Here is a 27036-nt window from a genome sequence, read left to right on the forward strand (position 1 = left end):
ATAGTTCTAAGTATTATTGGTAAATTAAGCTTCGACCATACCCTTTGAATTTATCGTAGTATACAAGTGTTTAACGAGAACTATGAAGAATATTAATCCATCAGAGATGATTCATTCGTTGAAAAACGCTATGTTATATTGTACTTACATAAGTGACAAGAACATAAAAAAGAAGAACGACAGTAACCTTAAGTTCATTTGTTTTGAAAGTAAACTTAACAAAATTATTGCTTTTATTTTGTTCTTTATAAAAGAGTTAAAATAAACATCAAATATGAATAGTATTTATATCTTAGAACCTGAAAAATCAGGAAAAATTAGCTATAACTTTGAAAAAGCAATTAATTAAAAATTTTCTAAAACTTAATATATTTAGTTATTAGACTATATTTACTTCTAATGGGGTTCTATTGTCTCAAAACGGCATGTAACTAAGCCATTGAGTTATTAATTATAAAAACCTCTCAAAAAGTGAATATATGTAGTGGAATTTGAAATTTTGTTTAATGAATCAATGAATGCTGATTATTTAATTTATCAGACAAGTGCTTCGATTTATAGATAAAAAAAAGACTATTGTCTATAGACTATGATAATATATTAAGACTCAGTTCATGTTCGCAAAGACAAGGAAAGAATTTCGCTTCCAGTGAGGTTTTTGCTAGAGCTCTTGAGATCCAGTATCTAAAATACATAGCAGGAAGTTCCATATGTAGACTAACAAGTGAAGGTCCTCGTTTTTCGCACACGTTTCGTAATTGCGAAATCATTGCCAGTACTAAATGAAATCGCTGCTGTCCGAGGCGATTCTTATACTTTCAATATAGATAGGACACTTCTGGGTTCTTTTAAGCTACAAATGGATTACGATTAATGTATAAATGAGCATGGAATCAGCGTTGAGTGGTTGCATGAATACTACTTTGATAAGATACTTTCACAACATTTTGAAGAAGGGAGATTAATAACCATTAATAGAAGCAACTTTCTTGACCTCCCTCTTTTTTCAGAATTAAAAATTTGAATGATTTACACAAAATCTAGATTGAATATTTCAATATTTTTTTATATATATATTCCTTAAGTATTATTTATGATAATGACGATTCATTGGAACCAAATCTAAAATATTAAAATATTGTTTGAAGCTCAAAACATTTTTATTGTGGTAATATTCACCTTAATTCTTTTCTAATTTTCTTGTAGTAATTGTTTACCATATTATTGCTAATATATTGTTTATTGTATACAAATCTACCTCCTAGTTCAATACAAAAATCTTAATAAATACTTTTAAAAAACGTTTGCTTCAATGTAACCTCCATCCATAGTTTTATTACATTATTTTAATAACATCTCAACACAAAATCGTAAGGATTTTTTTAGAATACTCCTGCTAGCATTAACACAATTTACGTTTGAGTAGAATGTAGCTAAAAGCCATTCCTCTTAGTCACTTTCATGAGATATTCGAGAAAGATATGGTGGTACATCCAATACCTATCAACTTACTAATAGCTGGACACTAAGGGTCCTTGTCAGAGGAGGTACCGAAATCAGGGAAAACCCGCTGTAAATCAGCGTTATGTAGTTTAACACTTTTGGGACAATCTATTTACTAGATATGCATATCAGCATTTCTGTTAACCATAAACTAATAGATAAACAAATGAGAAAGCTTGTAGTTACTTCAAGGTAAGTAAGCATTTAAGTTTAAATTGATTTAGACACTAATAGCAGTTTTTTCTCTATGCAGAAAAGTGAATATATGGAAGTACCGTACAATATGTATTTAAACATGTTTTTAGAACATTTGCACGTAATGCAAAACACCAAAAACGAAAATAAACACCATAACGCTATATATTCTCTGAGTTATGATGTGTAAATGAAGCCTATGTGGCGATAGGCGATTAGCTGCCTAGTATAAAAAGATCTGTATGCTACACAGCATCGTAATCAGACTGAGCAGCTACTGGTTGCCGAAACGGGGCAACCAGTGGCTACGCGACTGCCTGCGTGTGATAAGATCCGTAAAAACCAATATCCGGTGACGGGGTGAGTCACTGATTGCACAACTCGGTTCTCTCGTCTAGTAAGGGCCTAAACCTAACGTAACTTCGCTTTTATACGACGAATAATAGAGAAATATGTATCAAAATTGAATTCACGTTCCTCAACAAGCCTTTCGAAATGATCTTCATATACTTATATAGAGAAATGGCATTGGGAAGACTACATAAAAGAAGCTAATGGAAAACACTTGAGGGATTTTTTCACATAACCTCAATTTCTTGAAAGGATTAATAGTTTTTAGGTTATGTTATCCTTACGATTTATGTGAATTTAACGTATACAAAACACAATATTACATGTACATCTAAACTAATTTAGCTTCAATGCAGTACATATATATTTACATAATGATAATTATTGTACTAAAATTACTGAAGCGTTCGTTCTAACTCTATCTAAAATCTGTCGTGAAAGCTGTTAAAAAGATGGCCGCGAAGGCAGCCTACCTATTGATCTGCATGTTTTTAAAGGTACACTAGCTTTTGGATTACTTGAAACTTGATTTGAAGCATCTGTTATTTCTTCGATTTTATCACTTAATATGAAATCAATGTCTCTAGTTTTTTTAAATTCTTCAAACTTCCTATTCATTATCAAACTCAATTCGGATTTTGATGTCGATGAGTCCGGGATGGTTTCTTCCGCTACGTTTTCTTCATCAACTTCCTAAACAATAAAAGAATCAATGAAATTTAACAGGTAGTGTTAAGTACTGAGAAAATTTATGGAAGCATTATCTATCACTAAATCATCACTATCTGTTTTAACGTGATAGTGTTTTCACTTATCTTGATACTAAGACTTTTTCTTTAATTGTGAGATATGTTGAGGGCTAGTCTCAAAATCATTGTTTAATTTTATTTTGAGGAATTCTTTGTTACAAATTTTAATGCTTTAAAATGCTTTCCTGTTATTTTTCAGATGAAGCAGCTTATTTATTATCTAAAATAACTCAATTGTAATCTTTTGGAATAATAAAAAAATTAATATAACATTTCATATTATAAGGTTACCTGAATTTCTGAAAACGTTACTGGTTGAGTACGATATCTATGGGAACCACCTCTCCTCTTCTTCGGGATGACTCGCCTATTTAATCTTGACATAGGTTCTGGATAAACAGTGTCCATAGCTAAAAATAATAGATAAATATTGATATTATAGAAATTCACTCAGCAAATTGACTTTCTAAACGGCGATTCATTTTTAGAAAATGTCATTTTATTATAGACATAGAACAACGCCAATTTGCTGATTATTTACTAAAATTGGGCAACGACAAACTGATCCTTAACACTATGAAAGAAGTTGAATTGCCACAGAACATCATTTGAAGCATCAATCTATCGATTAACAGTTTAGCGAATGGTAATTATGAGGGGATGAAAGACAGAGCAAATATCCATCGAAAGGAGTAGTTGAATTTACAACAGAATTTCTCATTAGTGGCAATAGTTTAGGCAAGAAGTACATATACCAATGATAAACTTTGACTTATCAAAAGGACAACTGGGATGCACCATGTAGCGTCACCAATTTCCCGTTTTGCGTTTGCCATGACAGTCAATCTCAAGGGCACACTTTCGAATCTGTTGGGGTCGCACGCCGCACTTATTAACCTCGCGAAATTTGTAATACTATTTCAAAAGTACCCGCCGAGACGCAGCGCAGCGCATGCACAAAGTGAACAAGGAGGAACGGGCCCGTTTGACATTTATCCACTCGTTGTTATATGTGGCATTTTCTAAAGTTAAGACACCGACTACGCTAAAAGTTTATCTTCCAAATGGAAATCCTCGAGTTACCAGCAATAAAGTATGGAAAGAAGTATTAGATAAAGACCCGATTTCAATATTAAAACTGTGATGATATTGAAGTAAATGCACTCGTGATTTTTCATTCAAATGACCAGTCCATATATTTTTTTTATTATTATGTAGGCAATACAAATACCGAGCAAAGCTTGGTCATCCAGTACTAGTTATTTGAAACTTGTTTATGAAATAAAATATATTATTCAACACTTTCGCTATTTTCAGTTTTTTTAATTTTGTTTCTCGAATTAATGCTTACAAACAAAATCTAGCTCTGTTATTTCCACTCTTCTCCATAGAATAAACATGGTTAGTCCAGACAAGGATATAAAAATATTTTTGAGATAAACACCAACAACTTAACTAGAGCAAAACAAAAACATCTTTTATAGTTTATAGAGACAAAAAAATTCTATTTTAACATACTGTAACAAACAAAAAAAGAAATTAATTAGTTACTTTCATTACTATTTATAATAATTAATAATTTATAAAAGAAAAAAATCAAGGGAGTTATATGGATAGGAATCCTTCTCTATCTTTCGTCCATGAACAATATTTCTTTATGTTACTCGAAAAACGTGCTTTTCAAATAGAAGGGATGGAAAATTCTCCCTCTAGAAATTTCTGGAACCATCCCAAACATTCGAGAACATTCCACAACATTCTGGGATATTGTTTTATCTCCCGTTCTAAATTCTGCCCTGTAGAAATTTCGAGAAGAGTTCAGAATATTCGAGAGCATTCCACAACATTCTGGAATATTATTATTTTTCCAATAACATTTCTACTTGAAGATAATCCTTTTAGAAAGTATCAAAATTCTGCACTATTAAAATTTCTGGAAGATTTCTGAATATTCCAGAGGACTCTTCAACATTCTAATGTCAATGGAGAAGGTTTTCATTTTTACTTGAAAGGTATTGTAAAAGCTGGATGTTTCGTCTTATAGAAATTTTAAGAAGCAACATTTTAAAACATCCGGGAATATACTGAAATATCCCAAATTATTTTAGAACATTACAGAACACTTTCGATTGTTCTGGAATATTTTGGAATATTTTGGACTGTATGGGTCGAGCCAATTATTGATAGAAATATGAATCGTTCCAATTAAATTAAAAAAATCCATTTTTGAAAACATTGAACCCACAAAAGGCCATTTTATGACTAAATTAAATTCTGATTGGACGTTGCTCGTTCCTATTTATTTAAGACCTTTTATGACAAAAAATAACAGATAAACTAATCAATAAAATTCAGTTTAAGTGCAACTGAATTTAAAAATGTAAATTTTTGACCTACCTCAACCTTTTTTGGATAAAATTAAATTCAGAAAATCCTTTCATGTTCCCATTAAATTTTGAGTTTTTAATTTACTAACAAAAACCAATTCTTTACCTGGAAAATCAAGTTTTTGACCACTACTTATACTATTTACTATAATTAAATGAATAGAAGTCAAAACTGAGATTAAAAAAGAAATTGGACATCACTAAGAATAATTTTGAAAATATAAGATTCGACCACAAAAAATTTCTAATAGACACATTCCAGACCATACTGAAATATTGTTGGACACACATTCCCGGACACTCTCGAATATTGTGGCTGTTTCTATATTATTATGGACTTTTTTGTATGATAGGAAACCCATAACGTTCTAGAATATATCGGTTTTCTATATCCCGTATCTGAAAACTATCATTCGTAGGAAAAGTTTCAGAAGTCATGTGTGATATCAATATTTTTTTGTAACTTTTAAAAATCATTTCAATAGAAAACTGAATATTAAACGATGTATCTGTAAGCTTGTTTTCTTTGCAAAAATCCATAAATTTATTTTTGTTTTCAACCTACTGGTGCATTCAATTCAGCTGTTCAATAAAATATGATATTGCCAAAAAATACTTAATCTAGGTTAAACGATTCGCGGTTACTAAAATCACATTTCCTTTTTTTTTTTTTCTAGTCTCTCGAGTTTTTTTATCCAACGATTTGGAAAAACCAGATGTGTTTTTCAGTTTTCATCTTAATTGTGCTATGACTCAGGTCAAAATCCAGCTAAGAAAAACAGTAAAACCAGGAAACAGGACCGGTATGTAAAATATTTCTGACCGGAAAAAAGTGTGACAGCAACCACACCTTAAATTCATCATTTTAACTGAATTTCTGAAAAAACAAAATAAACAAGTTATTGATCGGTAAAACGGTACAATAATTTGAAAAGAATCTAACCATAATTTTGGCAACGAATCGTATTTATCGCCAAAACCACGTGGTAATTTGTTTTTGAAAACAATGAGAAAATTTTACGTTTTATATTTACACTTTCGGAGAATATGAAATCGTTGTACAGCCAATGAACTATGAGCCAGTAATTTTGAAGGATAAGTAACCTACATATACATTTGTTTTTGTTAAAAGCTCATACTCTAAAATATAAATATGGATTCACCGTGAATTGTTCCTAAAAAAAGTTCATCGTTCCTTCGCAAATTCATGGAAACTATTTTTCGTATTTGTGAATTCAGATCAACAGGAAAGTAATTATGAAAAAAGTTAGGTTATTGAAGGTCAAATTTTTCATATTGAAAGGATAAAAAAACGTGTTGATGATTGTGTTTTCGAATAAATATTGTCTAATACTTGTGTATGCAAATAAAACTGAATCATATTCAACAATCATTTCATTAACTTTGTGTTCTGTCGTTCGGTCTCACGCAAGGTTACCAAATAACCAAGAGATATTTATTATAAGAAGCCATAAGTAGCTTAAATAATATTTTGACTGAAATTTTGGGTTACAGAAAGACTAAATGGGTTTCGTATCGACACATTTGGAGAGGTTCAAAACGTCGTTTTATAATTTAAGTTAAAACATTGGTTAGGTTATGAATCAGCTCCACAAGAGTTATATTGCATAAAGAGATCTATTAAACAGAACTTACTGAAGATCTAGGTATTTGGAATATTTATTAAATCAGATACTTGAGAATTGATTTGAATTATTATCCTAATTCATTTCGTATATAATTTTTGGGACGTTAGTTTGACTACGGTCGCGTTTGTTGGAGAAAAGAATTTTGTACCATCACGACAACGTACTATTATTGCAGAAAAATTAGCTACATCTGTTTTATATGATTTCCTCCGAAAATAAATAGTAAGGAAACAAAAGAATACAAAGAAAGTAACGGACGAGTAGAAATAATGAAAACCAGAGGCAATAACATATACTAAATGTGTCCAAATGGAATTAATAAATATGGGAATCATGTCACAAGATTAAAATTTATTATTTATATGTTATATATATAGTTATAGTGATTTATACCTTTTGTCACACTTGAACTATATTTATAAATGAATACCTGATGCCGGTTCTGACCGTAACCTTAATACAAAATTAAAAGTAGCATCGTTAGACTTTGTTTTTCTACGAAATAATTTTTGTGAGCAAATTGTATTAATACGTTATATAAATATTTGTGTGTATGTTTTGTATCAACAATTTATAGATTCCGAAAATAATTTTCGAGCCTAATTATGAAGGATACCCGAAAAAAAAAATGTACGCAATTTTTGCTAGGAGATTTATTTTGGTGATATCATGATTTACGACACTTTTGTTGGGAAATATTGTTACTTACATTGCGTGGGTGATGACAACGATGGCATTTTCCAAACAAAAAATTAATTAAAATCACAAGCACAACGCAATTTTTTTTATTTTATAATATAGAGTTGACACTTTTACGCTTGAGTGAAATTCACAATCGGATTCGATACAGATTAAAATGAGAAGAATTTTATCTAAATTTAAACACTGGAACGAAGTTTTGCTCAAATCGACTTGCCGCGTTGAATGTTTTTTCTTTTCTTTCAGATTTCAGCGACTAGCTTTTTCAGTACAGAGCAGCGTTGTCGGGTTTATTATAAATCTGTTCTTTCCGGAAATAATGATATTTTTTATTATGGCTCAGATTATATTATCCATATTTTTGCCTATTGTACTTTTTTAGATTGGTTCGCATATTGGCATGTGGTCTGCATAATTAGACATATTTTCAAATGTTGACGATTTAATTTGTCCCACTGACCATTAAATTCGTTCAAAGGTGCAATCATACATGGAAGCACTTTCAGATGTTTCCTTGCCTCTAATGTTCGATAAGTTTTATAATAAGAATCGTCAAACTCTTCAAAATAGCCATTTTTTCAAATCTGAGGTGGCTAAATCTGGCGAATAGGGTGCATGACGTCGCAATTCAAACTTTAATTCATTGAAATTGGCATAATACACGCCGTTAATAATTTTTCTCTTTTCCAAAATAATCAATGAAATTTATCTCACGCGCATCCCAAAAAATCGACGCCATGACCTTGCCTACAGATGGAATGGTCTTTGTCTTTTTTGGAGTCGGTTCTCCCTTTTCAGACCATTGTTTTGATTGTTCTTTCCTTTCGATTATGAAGTGATGGACCCAGGTTTCATCCATGGTTATGAAACAGCGCAAAAAATTGGCTTTATTTCTGTAAAACATTGCCAAACACTCAAAGGACTCTTCAGGACGCTGTTTTTGATCTATTTTAAGCAAACACGGCACTTTTTGAAACGCTTACTGTGTCTGTTAACTCGCGCACTTTCAGTCGAGGATCATCGAGTACCACTTTGTGGATTTTCTTCAACATTTATGGAGTCGTCACCTCATTTGATCAACCATTGCGATGCTGGTCTCCGCAGGTCATACAACCTCGTTTAAACTCTGTTATCTAATATTTTACTTTTGATAACGAAAGAGCAGTCTCACCCAGTTCACGTTCACTATTGATGGCTGCCAAAGAAATACTAAACAACGAGACATCTTCAAATTGTATAGATTGTGTACTTTCTAATACAGTGATATTTTTCAAGCAACTACCGTTATCTCCATCTCCAGTTTAAGGTAATTCTGGGACCATCCTCGTATTGGAAAACGAGGAAAATGTAGTGAAAATGGAAGGAAAAATAATTTACCGGCAATCTGTCGTCGGGAATGGGAAGGGGCTGGGTTTTTAATAGTAAAAAACGATTTATCTTGATTTCCAGCAAAACTACAAATCCTATAGAAAAAAAAGATAGCAAAGTTGTAGGTAATGAAAAGATCTACTACTTTTGTATCCACACTTTTATCACATAGCCTCAAAATTTAGGTGACAACTTGAAATAACTCAATTTTTCGTCTTTATTTTCAATTTTTAAAAAAATATTACCTTCACTATTATAAATATCTAAAAATTGTACAGTATGTTTAAATTTTTGATAAATAAATTTGGTCTATTCGGTTTATACAGAACGTAGTTTTTTTATGTACAACTTGTGAAATCGAGAATGTCGAAAAATATAGTTGTAATAGATAAAAATTTGTTTTTAATACTTTACATGTTTATAAATAGGTTAATATTATGAGGGTGAATAAAAAAGATTTAATTTATTGATATTTTGTTCCATTTTGCATATATTGTAGCATATTTTGCCAAAAACTCGTGCATATATTTGCGCATATTTCAAGTAATATCTTTTGATTTAAAATCGAGCCTTATTGACAAAAACAAATACATTACGTACCTATAATTTTCCTTCAGTTTATTCACAAAAATGAACAGGAAGTACTAATGGAATCATAATGAAAAGATAAGTTGAACTTTTTATTTTCAAAGCGTATAGTGGTAGTATATCAATAACCTACTAATTTACATGTTTAACGGGAACTACGATTATAATATAGGGAAATTAAGATAACGAAAATAAACAAATTCTGTACTAGTTAAATCTGTTCTTGAACTCTAAAAAATGTTAAATGCTGTTCCTTAAACTGAAAAAATTCTATCAACATTACATCCTAACGTATACACTGTATTACCGACTTGATCTACCTCAAGTTATCTATCAATGTACGACGAAACAACTTAAAAGTAAATTTCCCTATTTAAAATGGAAAGAACAACATATTTATTAACAACAAGTACAGAATATCCAGCACCAGAATTATGTCACTTGTCACTTGCCATCTGTCGCCTGTGAATAAAACCAGCGTGCGATAGTTCTTCGTCGTTGCCAAAACGTCCACGGGAGGACAGAAGTTTCTTGAGGTACAAGTAAAAAACTACTGGAAGCAACATCAAAACTGACGACCATACAACTCCCAGCTGCTGTGCGTCGTATATAGAAAACCCTTTTCAACAAGCATTACACGCATATTGTTTTAAATGGCACGTCAATATTTCCGCAGTTTTCCACAGTAACTGTCAGCGTTTACTGTGTCACCAAGTCGATGGAATTGAATAAGCAGATTATCCTACCTATCCCAGATTACTGTATACATCAATTTTCAACAAGCACGCCTGTTTGAATCTCGTTCTAGCCGGAAATTCACCAATGCATACAGTTTTTTAAAGAGCAGACGCTTTGTGACAATCCGTTTTCCTAAAGCTTCCGAACAAGCTCAATAAGATCATCATTTATTGGTCGTCCAATCTTCATCAATGACACCATGATGATGCATACACCAGCGACATATCATCTGTTGTTCAGCTCATAAACATGACGATTAATTCCAATAGGCGTAATGATTTCTGTAGTCAAGTATTCTAACACCAGCTGGACCTTGCAGCACAAATAGCCATCAAGAGGCGATTTGCTACTCCCCCCGCATTCGTCAGACACGCAGGTATTCATCTGGAGCTTTATGGCTCTAGTTTAAGAGAACATAACGTTTTCCTATCAATGAGATTGCAGTTTCGTCATAAACTATCAAAAAGTATTATCTAACAATTATATTTTTTGGTAAGTAAAGGTCCTGCTTCATGTTAACGTCTTCAAACGATTTGAAGCAATATCTTCGAGTTAATTTTAAGCATATTGCTGGTAATTTTCTTATTCCTGAGAGTATGTTCTCTTAGAAATCGATGATTAACTTGATTCGTACAACGTTTTCCATCTTGCTCTTGGGTTCGATTATACGATTTCCTTTCATATCGTCCCACCATAAGACTGATGCCGAAACTAATGACAAATTTTCTTCCACAAATGAAATTCTTAGTATATTACAGATTAAACACTATCTAAGATTTTTTTGAATAAATTTTGATACTGGAATTTACTTTTAATTGAACTCTTACAACTCCGATCTTAAAATGAAGTCATAAGCTATTTTGAAATCGATAAATAGAAAATTATAGTTGTGAAAGCCATTTTAATAGTGAATATCTAGTCTGATTCAATAATTTACCAAATTCAAAGGTAATTTTGATTGATGGCTAAATATTTTTTTATCTTTTTTTGAAACTATCATTCAAAGCAATTTAATTATTTTTTAAGAAGATTTCAGCGAAAATTATTGATGAAACGTAAATAAATAGTCCGTATCAAAAGTAGGTTGAGACCATAATTTAACATCGGCAACATCTTATACGTACGTCATAGTTCACATGAATTTTTCATCAAATATAAAGCTCTCGAAATCATTTCATTTCATAGAAATTTTATGTTTAATCCACACCATTTAAAAAGTGATTAAAAACAAAGATATTTACAAGAATTTGGAAATAGAATGACTATTAGAAAATATGTTTTTATATTTTCATTGTCTTCGTATTGAATATTGAAAATTTAGCATTTTTTTGAATTTTGATATAATTAGACATTAATTGTGAGGTACTTAATTGTGTCACACAAGGAAGTAGAAAAAATAACCATTCTAAACGGTACTGTATCAACTAAAAAATATTTTGGCATATGAAAAACTGTAAGTAAACTTCCGTATGATCTGAGAAATTTCATCATTTACCGTATTTATTAATTGGGTTGAATATTTTTAACCTAATAGGTTCAATAGACTTACTGTCGATATGAAAAACAGTCTGAAACGATACTTTAAATAACTCATTGTTTATTGTTATTTTTTTAGAAATTCAACTTCTATTTTCTTCAATTTTATAGTTTTTTATTGTATATTTATGTCTGTTAAAAAATAATGTTCTATTTATTAATTTGGCTGAGCATAAACAAAATCAGGCATTTAAATAGTTATTACGAACGAACGATTTCTCACTAGTATAAAAATCAACTAGAAAATCTAAATAAAAACTCCATTAGATTGACATGTACGTTTATGTCATGACTCATGACCCAAGGAGTCAACCAAATCTGTCAGACTGTCATCTGACGTCACAAATTTAATTCCACAGAACATAGCCTAAGAAGAAATGCAAACTTAGTTGTTATTCAGTGGAAACAACATGGCAGATTTTCGATGCCAGTGCTCTCGATGGTACCTGGCAGAACTAATCTATTTTCGCGGTTCATTTAAATTTACAACAAAGAATATCTACTGTATTCTGTTATTTATTTCCATCCAGTTCCGATATCATACTTTAATGGATTCACGTTAAAACAAACAACCTAGATCTGGGACACGTTTCTTTTCAACATAATATTTACATATATTTTCAAGTAAATTAGTAGACATGATATTACTTTTAAAATAAGAACTGATTTTTCCTTCCAAGTTGTCCAAGATCTACTTATCCTCAAACAGAACTTCTATGCTTTTAATAATGAAAGTCTGTAGACAGAAAAATACACAGTGGCAATCAAGTTCATCCATTTTATTCACTTGGAGCTTGAATTGTTTCATGATAGTATCAGTTTCAATAGGTTTTCTAGACAACATTCCTTTCATTGTTGAAACTGAAGGTAACTGAAAATAATTTGATAAATAATACAACATTGGACTTCTTGTGCACATAGAAAGAATATAGTCCATCGTTTTCCTGTACATTGTCTACGAATATTTCTTGACTGTGAATAAATGAATTCTTTCGTGTCATTATTCAAACTTTCTTCTATACGTACCAGTGTTCCAATTTCACACCTCTTCTTCAACGTTTTTCACTGCTCTTTGTTATTCTTTAGATTTTTTATCAATTTTAATATTTTGGCTATTGTATTTCGATGAACCTGATACATTACCATTTTCCTAGGTTTTAATTTGTTCTTGCTAGTTCCAGCTACAGACAAAAAACCTGATTTTTGTTTCTACTACTAATTTCCTTTGCATCAATGCAATCTGAAAATTTACTTGAAAGGCTCAGATTTCCTTGAAAGGTTGGAAAAAAATCTGCTTTTAAAGTGACTCGATTTGAGTCGATGGAAGCGGTAAAGCAAAAAACGGCAAAGCTCCTAAAGGCGCTCACCGAAGAAGACTTCCAGCACTGCTTCGATCAATGGAATATGTTGAAGGGGAGTATTCGAATGTAAAATTCAGAAATTGATGACGAATGATATATTGACATTGACAGTAATGACACATTTTTATTCCACTAGCGTCACTATTGGTAGGTTGCAGAACTAAATTTGTGTTGCCAAGATTTACATAACAAGTTGACCTTCTTTTTAGTATATTCCGTTTTCACTTCACTATATAGTAAAATGTAAACGAACAATCATAGAAACCATTTTTTCATTTTCGTTTTGGTGACAAAGGAAAATAAAAAAGTCAATTTTTAAATCATATATTTTATTATTAATAAAGTAGTTGTTTTTATTGGGTATCAAATGTTTATACTAAAAAATTATCACTTCTTAAATATTTCACTGAAAATACAAAGAATTGCAATTGTTACAATTTAATAAGTTAGTTATTTAATAGTATTTTTCAGTATAAAGAAATTTAACAATCCCTTTCTCCTGTTTTTACAAAAACATAAGCGCAACATAAAATTTTGACTATTCTCATAGGCCATAGATTTGATAAATGTGCTGTAGAATTAATCAGAAAAAAAAGAAGAAGAAATTGAAAACATAAGGGGGCCGCTAGAACAGCACTACCTGCAGCTCTCGGTTGAATAATCAAAGGTGATGCTATTTCAAAAAAAGGAAATTCCCGATATTAATATCAGAGGTAAAAATTATTGTACGATTTTGGATCCATTTTATTTAACAATGTTTCCCAAAAAACTTGAACTTGACAAAATTTAGTTTAAAGCTCTGCGTGTTCAACTCCAACAAATTCATTTGAAGACGAGTGTGGATTGCAGAAAAATATTCATTAAGCAATTATTCTGAAAGTAGTAAAAGTGTCAAATTTTAGATACCTAAGGATCAAGACGATTTAGAAACAGAAACATTATTACAACAAATGCACTCTAGCAATTGTTGTGGCTTTCAAAAAAAGTATAGAACAGAAAATACTTGAAGTTTTAATTTTAAAGAATTCAAGCAGTGCAATACAAAAAATAAAGATTTAGGCTAGATGCCAATACCGACTTCTCATAGCTAATGGCAAGACAACGTTTATGGGAAGCCAAGCAAATGGGTGTTCACGGAAACACGCTAAGCAAAGTCTTAATGAAAATAATATTAATTTCAATGTAACTATTAAGATTTATTGCCTGTCATCAAAAAAAAACATAAGGCACCTTTAGAATGAGGAATGGACTGAAATTTGCAAAATCTATTTAAATTGAAAAAGAAAATTAATCAAAATTCTTGGTTTTGACCACCAGAATCACCATGATGTACATAATGAGATTTTAGTAATTGAGAGCAACTTTACAAAATTGAAGTGATCGATTTTCCTATGTGTATGTGCAAAGAAGTGGGCAGTTTGAGACATAAACTATTAGAATGCAGCTGCATAGGAAGAGACATTAGAAACAGATTTTATTTCAGTATTCTCAATTGCTTGTTTTATGGCAGTCTGCTTATGTAACTGTAAAATTTGATAATTTCGGATAGCTGCAAAGTCGTGATTATGAGTAAGCCTGACGCAATTTTGGGCAGTTAAATCAAATTACATAAAAATTTAACTTGACTTGGTTGATAGTCTACGGATTGAACCCATCACCACAGAGAAGAAGAAAAAGATCTACAGCTGACAAATAAATTTAAACTTTAGGTTAGTTCTTGGTAGCTGCACTAGAAGTGTACTGAACTGGACCAGTGCAGGCTAGTTTATGAGTGTATAGAATTAGTTCGATCTGATACAAAGAAAGATATAGTGCAGAGAGCAATGGAGCATTTGATTGATGTATTTGAGGATTTAGTACTTTTTGATATTTAAATTCGTCCGATGGCGAAGATGTAGCGCTACCCTTTCCAGATTACACTTATTGTACTGTCTTGCACTGCACTGGCTGAACTGATTCTAGACTCAGTGCAAGCAGTACAGTGAACTAGCGCTGATTCTGCTATAAATAACGCTTTAGTGTACACTTCCTGAACTAGATCTGCCAGTGCAGCTACCAAGAACAAACCTTCTAATAAAACAAATTAATGGAGATGATAGATTAGTCCAATAGATATTAGGGGAAGCTGTAGATGAACAATGGAAGTGTGGATAAGAAATAGTATGACAGAAGTAATACTGAAAAAAAACAATTAATGGTCGAAAGAAATGGAAGCGAAAAGATGAAGGAAATTATATCACAGCACTTACAAGAAAATATTGATAATTTTATTATGAGTATAAAAACTGAAAATGAGTATTTCAAGAGTTAAGGATTGTGTATTGACATACAATTAATTACAAATTTCAATTACGCTCATATTCTAATACCCGGTAGCTATTGTCTCAGATACATACAAAACGGTTTCATTGTACATGACTAGTTTAAGCTTTCACAGTTACGAAATGAAATTTTATACAAAAAAAATCCACAATTTATTTCTTTTTAAAATGTGTATTTTATTAATTATTCTATTTACAAGAATTTAGATCCAATATGTGCCTTTGGCACTGGACTACGTGGCTCTGATTATATTTTGGTAATTATTACATAAAAATAAACCATTCTTTTTGTTATTTATATACACCGAATATGGAAACTTCCTTCACAAAACTTTCGAAGTAATTCTGAAATGTATAAAGGTAGTCATGGAGAGAAGAATATTGGAAAAAAGATTAAAAGAAAACAAAGTTTCAATTTTTTTATTATTAGAAATGGGGTTGAGCATTTTAGAAACATAAATAAGATTGGAATTCTATTTTTTCCACATAGACAAACAAATTGACGCCAGCTGTAGATACTAAATAATAGAAAAGATACAGTTTGTAGAAGTTGTTAATCACAAACTAAACTGGAGAAAATTAAAGCACCACTCATATTTTTCTACATATTCTGTTATACTAAATACTGTCTAACGCGCGTTTCGATAACCAAATTTTCGTCTTCAGAGACAGAGAGTTTACCTTTGATAAGGGAGGAGGCAGTGCGAGCATCGACTGTCCTGAATGAAGGATATTCAATTCGATATGTTGCTGGTTTGTTAGGAAGACATCATTCCAGCATCAGCAACATAATAAAACCGGTTCGTACCATCGGAGACCAGGACAAGTAATACTTTGACGCTCGGAATGGTATGTAGAGAAGAAGAACTTTTGACGGTCCAAAACTGGCTATAAAAGCAATACCCGATAAGAAAGTTGTTGTTGAAAATAGTCATAAATTCAGGTATGAAAAAAGAGAATATTGTCGATCACTTATTTAAAATTTTAGTTCAAAATTCTATTTTGTTAAGAAAGTTTCCTGAACTAATATCAGAACCTATTAAGTTGGAGTAATTTACAGAAACAGAATTTTTCTCTGGGTGCGAATTTATGGATGTATTGGTCATATTAAAATTAAACATACTGTTCACTACAACTACACTGACAATCAAAATTACACTGTCTGGTCTTTCGAGCCGGATCGTGAGGTTCGAAGGACCAAATAGTGTAATTGTGAATGTCAGTTAGTGATAGTAGTAAACAATGTCTTCAGTTCAACTTTTTACATCAACACATTTTCCTTCTTTAAGAAGGGCAGCATATCACTGGCTCAACATAAAAAATTACTCTATTATCTCAGCTGTGATTAAGTGAAGAAATATTTTACGGAAAACAAGCTGTAATTGTTTTCATTTTTAAATAATGAAAGTAGAATTTTGGAGAATATTGGGAGTATTTTTTCAGTTAGTAATATAGCAAACTTTTATGTTGTACATTGAGATGCTAGATAAAAATGGCCTCGAACTCGAACAAATAATAACAAATTTTTATTTACAACTCGCTCATAATAAATATCTCGCTATATATACATTATCCAAACGCTTTTATGGCAAAATATAATGAAAGAAACTTTAAAATCACATTTCAAATTAAATCGCAATTATTTTTACGCTAGGCCAGAATCGACGTGGGTCCTACGTTTGGAATCCGATCTTTGAACGCCGTGATCGGGAGTCGATTTCAAAATATCCGGTTGACTTTGATTCGCTATTGTTTGACTAATGATCGATTGATTAACTGATACCATCGTACCTCTGCTGAGCGTTCCTAACAGCGGAGTACCGGGGTTGTTGATCAATAAATTCATATAATCCGCTATTAATAAAGTCAATTCTAATATTTTCGGTTTACTTAATGAAAATATCAATTTTTGCGAAGGTTGTTGATCGTTTTGTGTAACAACCAACATAAAATCTTCTTGACAACCGCCGAAAGTGAGAACGTTCGTATAAGGGTATTTGACACGTTGTTGCATCGTTGCCAGATCTAGGACCGTTACTGCATCTTCGTTTACCGCCAACCAACTCATAGGTGAATCTGGTTGACGTAACCTCGCCTAAAACAAAATTGCATCGTGGCAGAATATCAAAAAGTCACAATATAATTGGAAGAAATAAAAAAAGAAGAAGATAATGATCAAGAAAGAATATTGGTTATCCCCCCAGAAGGACTAAGATACCGATAATGTTCAACAGATGAAGAGCACTTGGAAAAGATTGCGTAAAAGAGGACGTGGTGAATGCAGAAAATAACTTGAGGCACTACACTATTATGCACCCTATATGTAAGGGTAATGGGTGAAAAAATAGGAAGTACCTGTGTTTCATAGATCTTAAGAAGGCTCTCAAATAGACAGGAACGACTTGTGGAGGATCTTAAAAAAATAGAGGAGTTGACGAACAAAAACTTCTAGGTTAAAAAACGAGGATGAAATAAAGGAGAATTGAAAATCCCTTCCTGACAAAGAAAGAGATATCGAAAGAAATGAAAACAAAATTTTTTATAAAGTGGTCATCTCTATATTCACTTTTGTAGCAGAAATATAGACTATAATGAAAAAACCAAAGAAACAAGATACCGAAGATGGAGATTAGATTTCTGAGGAAGAGATAAGGTAAAATTAGAGTATGGTTGGGATAGAAATTATATATAAATAAACTATAGATAGCAAAATTGCAACTAAGATGGTTTGGGTATGTTAGATAGATGGTAGAAGACAAAATAGTTATAAACAAAAACAGCGATAAAAAAACGAGAAGGGAGGCCTAGAAAACCATAGAATGAAGAAGTTAAAATAGCAAAAAAACGAAAAGAAATACTGAAAGTAATAGATAGAAAATAATAGTTTGGAGATGATAGTACGTTGTAGCTAGACTCTACACACCATTTATACCTGCAAGGATAGAAAGGTTTTAAATTGAATGAGTAATTTATGATATATCAACCTGGAATAGAGTAGCTCCAAAAAATGGCCATTTTCTTGTCGAATTAAGATACGCTCTAACACAATCCCCTTGAGTTTTTCCTTTCAAAGCTATCCATTTCGCTATTAATTTGGTTTGAAGTTCTGCAAATCCCTCTGGACTCAGTTGAATCCTATATCTGAAAAAAATTTTGAATATTAAACAGTGTGTTCGAAGAAGAATTGATAAATCTGTACTGTCGATATAATAATGTGACAGACTCTAAAGAGATTATCAAAGTTCACTGGTGAAATATTTACCTCTGCGGATAAAACTTATCAATGGCACTTAATACTTGGTTGGCAGTATTCAAAGTACTTGAGTTTTGTATGGAACTGCAATGTTGTAAAGAACCAGGAGGACTTAAAGTTCCGTTTCCTGTAGATTTGGGACCCCTATGATGATTGGAAGCACCTTGCTGACTTAAAGTGTTACTAGGACTTTCGTTTGAAATTAATGGACAATCACCTATTTCCATTTGGGCCATTAATGAAGCAAATTCCAAAGCTGCTTCTCTGGTAACAGGAAACCTTCCGTTTACAATCTGTTTATTGGTTTGGTAACAAAGAAGTAATCGTTCCTTTTCGGTTTCTAATTTGGCGCTGTTCTTCCACCAAAGTCTATTAAAAAGATAAAGGATCAAATGCAAATTCACGCACCAAGAAAACAGACATATTATAAGTTGTTTAATTGGTTGTCCATATTATAACCCAATTATCGAATATTCTGTGACGTTCTCTTTGAAGAACCTGCAAGAATATTCGACAGAGAATTGGTTACACAAGCAGTGTATTAAAGGGGAGAAAGAAGGTAACAGATTAATATGAAAAAATCGTTAAAACTTGATGTCTGTTAGTAGATAAAGTAGAATGAATGAAAAGCAAAAATAATAATAAGAGATACGAAAATATACGATGATTTTGATTAATTTAAAAAAAAAAATAAAAACAATACGAACCTATTTTTGTAAGTCAGCGTAATAACTCTACTATTTTCGAATTTTCCCAGTCCTTTTTCTCTCAGAGCAATCTCCCATTTCGATATTAAATCACACAATTTCGCATTCGGATCTAGCGTATGTTCCAAATCTTTTTCGATTGGATCGTCGCTAAAAATTGCGAAACCGTTATTAGTGCGACAACCGATGTCTTGTACTAAACAATCTTGAAATTCCTTTATAGAAGTTGAACCATCAAAACTTATAATGCGATACGTTCCGTTGGCCAGATGAACGGGCATCGAATGAGGCAACGAATGATGTTGAGGATTCTTCAAAAGTATACTGAGTACTTCCATTCTTGATGGTTTCAATTCGCGACCACCTACAAACGGTATCAATTCAGACTTTGAGTTCTAATGGAAACCCCGTGAAGAGTGGGTTGAAATTGGACCTCTGGATTACTATATGTACAGGGGTGATTCATGGGGAACTTTACATACTTCTAGCTTATATATTGGTTTAAACAAATTGTTCAATTCCTGCCATATATTTTTTATTTGTAAATAAAATCGATATTATTGTATAAAAATATACAGTGTGAGTGAAATATTTAACAAATATCTGTTTCTTACCTGCCATAATGGTTCTTTCGAGCGCTCGTTCGCAATACGCCGCATATTTTCCGCATTCGGTTCTATTTTCAGCATTCCTTTGTAGATGTAATTTTAAAAACCACAATAACATGGAATTCTTCGGTACGAATAAACTTACTGCTAACGCTAAAAGTTGCCAGCCTTGCAGGAGTGTATAAATAGGTGGTCCTTTGGGATCTTTATGTTCTTTGTAACAATCTTTATGTTCCTTATATTTTTCTTCTTGCGATGCCTGTAGATTTGACAAGGCGATTTGTTGATCAGAGATGGTGCTATTTATGCTCGGAGTGTTCGTTTCGCAGGTAAATAGGCTTTGCGTTGCGCAAAGCAGCAGTTGCTGAAAAGAGTATTGGTGTTTCTTTCAAGTCTACCGTAAGACTTTAAACGATTTAATTCAACAGGAGGTCGAAGCCGTTTTTGTATTTTATTGTAAAAAATATATGAATCATTGATAGTGTAGTAGAGCAATGAAGGAGTAGCTGTGGATCCAGCGAAATTTGCCTCCATACAGCGATAACCACAACATAGCGATGAACATTAAGTAAGAAGTTTTCTTGGACTTTGCACTTACGATCGAGGATTCATAAGAAAATTCGGAGATATTGCCAATATAATATTTTGATATCAAATACCAGAAAGAAATTTATTCTGTACACGGATGTAAGCAACGTAGGGATTGGGGGAGTGCTCTCACAGATCCAAAGAGTTCTAGGATACTTCAGTAAAGTTCTCTCGAAACCAGAAACGGACCTACTACGCCACGCAAAGAGAACTTTTGATGGTAGTGAAGTCTGTGGAAAACTTTCACCAATATCTTTATGGAAGGATTGACCCTGCAGCACTCAAGCTGTTAATGCAGTTCAAGAATCTCGAAAGCCAGATTCCTAGATGGATTGAACGCCTTCAAGAGTGTAATTTTTATATCCAATATCGAGCCTACTCCCTATCTAGATGACCGTGTCCAACAGACTGCTCCCACTGTAATAAAGCCAAATCGAAGGAAGCCGTAGTTTCCAGAACTACAGTAGTCATCGAGGAATGATCAATGAGATCAGGAGAATGATCCTCACCTAAAGTGAGTGTCAAGTGAAAGAAGTGTCAAGATTTTCACCGGCATTAAAGGCATATTCGGCTCAGTAGGACTCCCTTGTCCTGGAAGAAGACCTTTTACAAAGAATCCTTGAGAAAGATGATGGTTCCGAGAAGAGAAGACAGCTAATCATTCCAAGAACGAAAATAACCGGGGTACTGAAGAAGTTACATGTTAGTCTATCGGGAGGTCATCTGAGAGTGAAGAAAACCCTTCAACAAGTTCGTGAAAGGTTTTATAGGATGAACAGCTCCGACTATATGAAGGAGTAGTGTAAGAAATGTACGAGTCATGGACCACATCACAAGAGAAAGGCACCCATGAAACACTAAAAACTTAGACCTCGATAAATGGATTCTACGGTCTCGAAAACGATAAACTAACGTTTAACTATTTAGAATCTCACTCGATAAAGATCCTTGAGAAAGTATTTTCAGAGAAAGTCGAAAAAATCTGGAAATAGGAGGTGAGATAAATTTCCAAAACAGTAGCTTACAAATTAAAAATTGACTCTATCCTATCAAGATATAAAAGGCTTGTCAATTTTACAATAAAATACGAAAATATAAATTATACGCGATCTTTAATTACTATTTTTGTTGATTTGAGATGATTATGAATTATAAATAATTAAGCGAAAAGTGATATTTGTATGATTTGTTTCTGTGCATGATTTATAAAAAAGATCTGAAGAATCGTGACATGAAATTAGTCATAGTGAGTGTGTGTGAGTTTGTATAATGTTGAATTTAGAACCAGACTTGTTTTTAAGAATAGCTACAATGTAATTTTTGAATGTATAAAAAATTGAGTACATCAATTCTGAGAAAAGGAAACAATGGAAGAAGAAATAATTTTTTACCACAAAAAAATGAGAAACTTGTGATTATTGTTGAAGTGGTGTCTTCAGTATGAATATTCTGATAACATAAGAGATCCTAAGGAGTAGGAATGGGAAAAAAATTGAAAATACTAGTTTGCAAACCAGTAGACAGAAATAAATTTATAACAGAAATAAAAGAAATGATTTTTCTGTCATATTAATGATATCTACTTAACAGTAGAGTTGTTCAAAGTGTTTGCTTACGAAATAAACTATTTGAACGGAAAAAATCGAGTAGTTATTATTTTTGGTGTGAAAACTGTTTCATAGTGGAACTATTTGAAGTTTTTTATGAGAAGATAAATCAATCTACAGTCTAAAAAGTAGGTTTCTGAAGTAGTAAGATAAAAAATAGTACATACACAGGCAAAATCTATTCTAAACTATTTAAAAAAATGAACAAGATTCATTAGGTACGTAAAGAAAATGAGAAAAAAAAAGGAAACACCAACAGTCTCATCAGTTGCAGAGGGGAAAACACCAAATATGAAGTAAATGTGAAGTTAGAAAGCATGCAGAAAGGTCAAATTCAATATTTACAGTAATGATTAGAATAATTAAGCATTAACTACTGTATGATTTAAATATTATACTTAAATGATGTTAAAGTAAAGTTAAAATGTTCATAACATGATACAATTTAATGAAATTAATATTTAAACAAACAATGTAACATTATCTTTGGTATTATCTTGTAAAAATGCGAATAGTAGAATATATACAGTGTGGAACATCAAAATTGAATAAATTCAGTATCAAATTCCTTCTACAGAGAAGTTTATGTTGTTGATTTTTGACATAACATTCAAAATCAAAACAGTTTTAAGTAGAGAACGAAAAAAATTTCACTGTATCACAAGACTCAACTAAAATTTTAAATTTGAAGAGGATATTTTCAATATATATACACGGTGTCACACGTATCCCACAGTATCGGGACACAGTCAAAAAATCAGCCATTATGTTGGATGTACGCAATTAACTCTCCTCAGACTCAACCAATTCACTCAGATTAGATCTCAAATGAAAGGGCTTCATTTACTGAGTGTTCTTAGACCAAAACGAACAACTTTCGTCAATTAGAACTCGAAATATGCAGCAGTGAGTGGAGAAACATCTCAGAAACATTTAAAAGTTGAACGTCCTCGCTTAAATCAACTCAGACTCAACCAATTCACTCATATTAGATCTCAAATGAAAGGGCTTGATATACTGAGTGTAATTAGTCTAAAACGAACAGCTAACCTCAATTAGAACTCAAAATATGGAGCAGTGAGTGGAGAAACATCTCAGAAACATTTAAAAGTTAAACGTCCTCGCTTAACTCAACTCAGATTCAACCAATTCACTCATATTAGATCTGAAGGGCTTGATATACTGAGTGTTCTTAAATCAGAACGAAGAACTAACCTCAATTAGAACTCAAAATATGCAGCAGTGAGTGGAGAGAAACATCTCGAAAAAAATTTAAAACCAATTCACTCATATTAGAATGACTTCGAATGGTTGATGACAAATCTAGGCATAAATACGGCGGTCAAAAAAAAAGAAGGAAATCGGCCGGATAGACCAGCCGGACGGACTACCATTAGATTTTTATAATTCCTGATAGAAGAAAAAAGGATCAATTACTGTCATTTTTTCCAAAGGACAGTATTTTGAAATATAAAATGACAGAGAACTTGTTAATAGCCTGGGAACATCCTCTGCTCTGTAACTTAGTTGTCCATGTATTGGATCTGCGAATAGAGCAAGTTTTGAGTCCTTCAAAGAATCTACAGAGCACATCAGTGGTTCATGCTTCTCCAAATACTTCCAGTGAATTTATTCTGGAGTGTAGTTTCTGAAGAAAATTTACAATATTCCAAAAACATCGAAAAACTTGAGACTTGAATATACAGATATATCTATATTTTAACCTTGAATGATTTCTTCAAAATGCTTTGCTTGGATGAACATTATTTTATTCCTTCATTTTTTTTGTAGCACTTCGTCAAAAAGGGTTGAAAGATATAAATATAAAAGGGCATTTTCGATATTTTGAATCTGATTAGTACAATTCCGTTCTCTAATGGTCTGTACTGTTTGTTTTCATTTTGTACTAGTTTATTTAAGTTCCAAATTCAACTATCAGTTAGTCCTTGTAATTTCGGTAAAAATGAAAAATCTAAGAAATTATAATTGAAGTTGCGTTGTTATGAGCAAAAAAGTAGATATCATTATGATTGTTTGAACAAATTAAACTTTACTTATCCCAAAGGCGATTAAAACTAAATAAAATATTTGTCATACAAACCTTATTGATAAAATTTTTATCAAATAATACGTGCCGAACAAAAGCACCGAGCATGTTAGTAAAAACTAAATATAAAGTAGATCTCATAATAAAATATCACTTTTTTATAGTTTTGAGATTAATGGTATACTTCAATTGACAAATAATTTTGAGTAAAAGGTCAGAAATTATCATCAAGGACGAAATATGTTGATAAATCAATAAGGGGTAGAAACATTTTCATATAAAACAAATGTTAAAAATATCAGTACCTAATTTTCCAAAAATACAAAAAATAATCGTTGTATTGGGTGAATAATAATTTATTAATCAATGGTTAGATAATATTATGAATGATTAATCCCTTAAATTTGTAGGGATAGTTGCGCGTATGTGCTGGGGCCCCCAAATAACATAAAGGTAAAAATTATTAGTTAAATTAATCTGTGGTTTGGTTTTTAAGAAGTCAATGTAATTTTTTACCACAAATAGTAATAGTCTTCAGTTGAATAGGAAACTTGAGAGTATTTAATTTAAAACGAAGCTCACTTGGAGATAAAGACTATTTAATAAAATATTACTAGATGTAAACAGGAACATTGGAATAGCCAATGTTAACTTTGAAAGCTAAACCTCATCAGACGATGGGTTTACATACTTTCTTGAGAATAATCTCCAGCTGGGGACTATAAGGTTACAGTTTAATAAATAATTCCATATATAATATTTTTTATTTGAATCACTATGGTGTTTGTTCTATTGAAAAATTCCTAATAATGATTATTGTATTATAGACATAAATTATTCATTACAAAAATATTTATTCAAAGATCTACATAACAAAAAGTCTTGATTGTTGAATATATAATAGTTTAGACAACAATGAAGACATTTTCAAATCAAATATAAAAACCAAATAAACCAAGCACACTTACGCTCTTTTTTAACAATTTTTGAGTGGATACCTGGACTCCTAGTTTAGGTAAAGGCGCACTCTTACTGGTCTGTTTTACCAAAGCGCAAATCAATTCGGATTGTAATTCTGGCATATCTAAGCATTGTTGTAATGCATTTTGAGCAAGTACTACATGGTAGTCTATACCAGCTTGATCTACGGCTGCCGACATGAACAACTGCAGGCATTTGAACAATTTTATAGCCTCAGCCTAAAAAACAGAACAGCATTTATTAAACATCAGACCAAACCATATTTTAGTATTCATAAGTTTATGAAATTGATAAATATTCTGATCTTTGAAACTGACAACAATGCACGAGTCAAATAGATACTAAATTAGGGTCATAACCCATGAATAACTGCAGACATCCTGAAAAAGCATAACATTAATTGAACATTAGAACAAAACATTTTTTAGTTATCATAATTTTATTAAATTTGTCCCGATGTTGCACTGGTCTTAAATCTTGTCATAAATTTTTATTGTTATTAATATTTTTCAAGCATCACCATTTCCGTGAAAGGATTGAGAAAGACGAAAATTTGATATATTTAAAGAAGCTTGAGGAAAATAGCTGCGATTCAAGACAAAACAATCAAGTTTACACATTGTATGAGTATCTAGAACTTTGAGACTCTAAAATCGACCAGTTTTAAGATAATATGATACCCAATGATTTTTATATGTATATTAATAAAAAAATTTCAAAAATAACAAACAATTCTTACTTGAAGGGCTTCGGTCGGTAAACTTGTTAGTGGAAAATAAGATGGAACGGCTCCATCTTTGGTACAAGGCACGTGTAGTAATAAAGGATGTCTCCATAAGACACAATTTGGATCACCATCAACCTCCATCAATTTGTGTACGAGTTGTTCGTATTGAGTGCCCGTGCTCGGTCCACCTCCGCTTGCAACTGTTAAGTGATACAACCACGCATCTTTTTCCTAAAACAAAATTTTTCTTGGTCATTCAAAGTAAGATAGAAGTTAAAGTTTTATTTTGAAAAGATGGTGCCACACCTAATCGAAGGCTTAACTTATGGCAATATTTTGTGTGAATCGCGGAAACCACATTGTTGATTAGGAATTTCATTTAGAATCGAATTTATTCAATGTATTCGGAGTTTCGAATTAGGACAAAGTACTAATGGGTCGGTAGGAGGATAAATGGATTTGGCTTGAGAACCGCTATAATGTCTGCCATTTTTAGTTATTTGGGCTATGACTGAAGTCCAAGTACACCATTAAATAAATAGTTTAGCATTATGATATCTTTTTTGGAGAGTATCTTTGCTCTTATTTGATCAGGGTCTGGCGATTTTTTGTTATTTAAACGACATTTTCCTTTTTTATTTTGCTTAGGAGTCAACAGCTCTGTCAGCTCTTCAATGTCGTAGTTGTGAGTAGATATTTCATTATGTCTTGGTCATATATATAATAATTAGGTGTGAAAACTTCAGTAAAGTGTAAATCCGCCATCTTGTCGTTGTTCTTTGCCCAGGATCCGGGAGTGGATGTTTGTTTTCGAAAGCGGGGTTTGTAGTGGTTAATTTGATTAAGCGCCTTACAGAATTTTCAAACAGTAGAGATTTATAACATAGTGGTGGAATGGAGCGGTTTGGGATTCTCTTATTTTTCTTCCCAGTTTGTTGATTAATGAGTTTTATCCGTTGGATTGTGGCTTTGATACATTTCGTTCTATCTTTAAGTTTGTCTATTATCAAGTGTTTAATTTCAATACGTATATTTATCTTTTTAATTTCATAAGTGGGGCTTGTTTAGCAGCT

At 31.9% G+C, this 27036-nt stretch overlaps 2 protein-coding genes across 9 annotated transcripts in view; both read right to left on the reverse strand.

The window, feature by feature from the left end:
- Positions 1-205: 205 nt before the first annotated feature.
- On the reverse strand, positions 206-7757 carry LOC130449520 (uncharacterized). Its single transcript, XM_056787399.1, has 3 exons — positions 7544-7757; positions 3090-3208; positions 206-2742 (listed from the first exon to the last, which is right to left on the reverse strand). The coding sequence occupies exons 1-3, from the start codon at positions 7569-7571 to the stop codon at positions 2494-2496; spliced, it is 396 nt and encodes a 131-aa protein (XP_056643377.1). The 5' UTR covers positions 7572-7757; the 3' UTR covers positions 206-2493.
- Positions 7758-13436: 5679 nt separating this feature from the next.
- LOC130449337 (uncharacterized protein CG43867) overlaps positions 13437-27036 on the reverse strand; it is a 297480-nt gene continuing 283880 nt past the window's right edge. For 5 of the 8 annotated variants that reach the window (XM_056787087.1, XM_056787092.1, XM_056787090.1 and 2 more), the window contains 7 exons: positions 25976-26194; positions 25224-25454; positions 20020-20377; positions 19406-19769; positions 18708-19067; positions 18430-18586; positions 13443-17540 (listed from right to left, as the gene is read on the reverse strand). In XM_056787087.1, the coding sequence (XP_056643065.1) occupies positions 17091-17540; positions 18430-18586; positions 18708-19067; positions 19406-19769; positions 20020-20377; positions 25224-25454; positions 25976-26194 (2139 nt within the window). In that variant the 3' untranslated portion in view covers positions 13443-17090. Of the gene's footprint in view, positions 17541-18429; positions 18587-18707; positions 19068-19405; positions 19770-20019; positions 20378-25223; positions 25455-25975; positions 26195-27036 lie in introns of all 8 variants that reach the window. The other 3 variants (XM_056787086.1, XM_056787089.1, XM_056787088.1) reach the window with 3 other exon arrangements.

This window comes from Diorhabda sublineata, chromosome 10 (genome assembly GCF_026230105.1).
Source record: "Diorhabda sublineata isolate icDioSubl1.1 chromosome 10, icDioSubl1.1, whole genome shotgun sequence".
NCBI lineage: Eukaryota > Metazoa > Arthropoda > Insecta > Coleoptera > Chrysomelidae > Diorhabda > Diorhabda sublineata.

What these genes read in the sequence shown, in the direction of transcription:
- LOC130449520 (XM_056787399.1), bottom strand. Translation starts at nt 7,571, where the DNA reads ATGCCATCGTTGTCATCACCCACGCAAT. An exon ending in GTTGTCATCACCCACGCAAT is followed by an intron (nt 3,209 to 7,543) that starts GTAAGTAACAAT and finishes TATTATTTTTAG; the next exon opens with CTATGGACACTGTTTATCCA. An exon ending in TAACGTTTTCAGAAATTCAG is followed by an intron (nt 2,743 to 3,089) that starts GTAACCTTATAA and finishes TTTATTGTTTAG; the next exon opens with GAAGTTGATGAAGAAAACGT.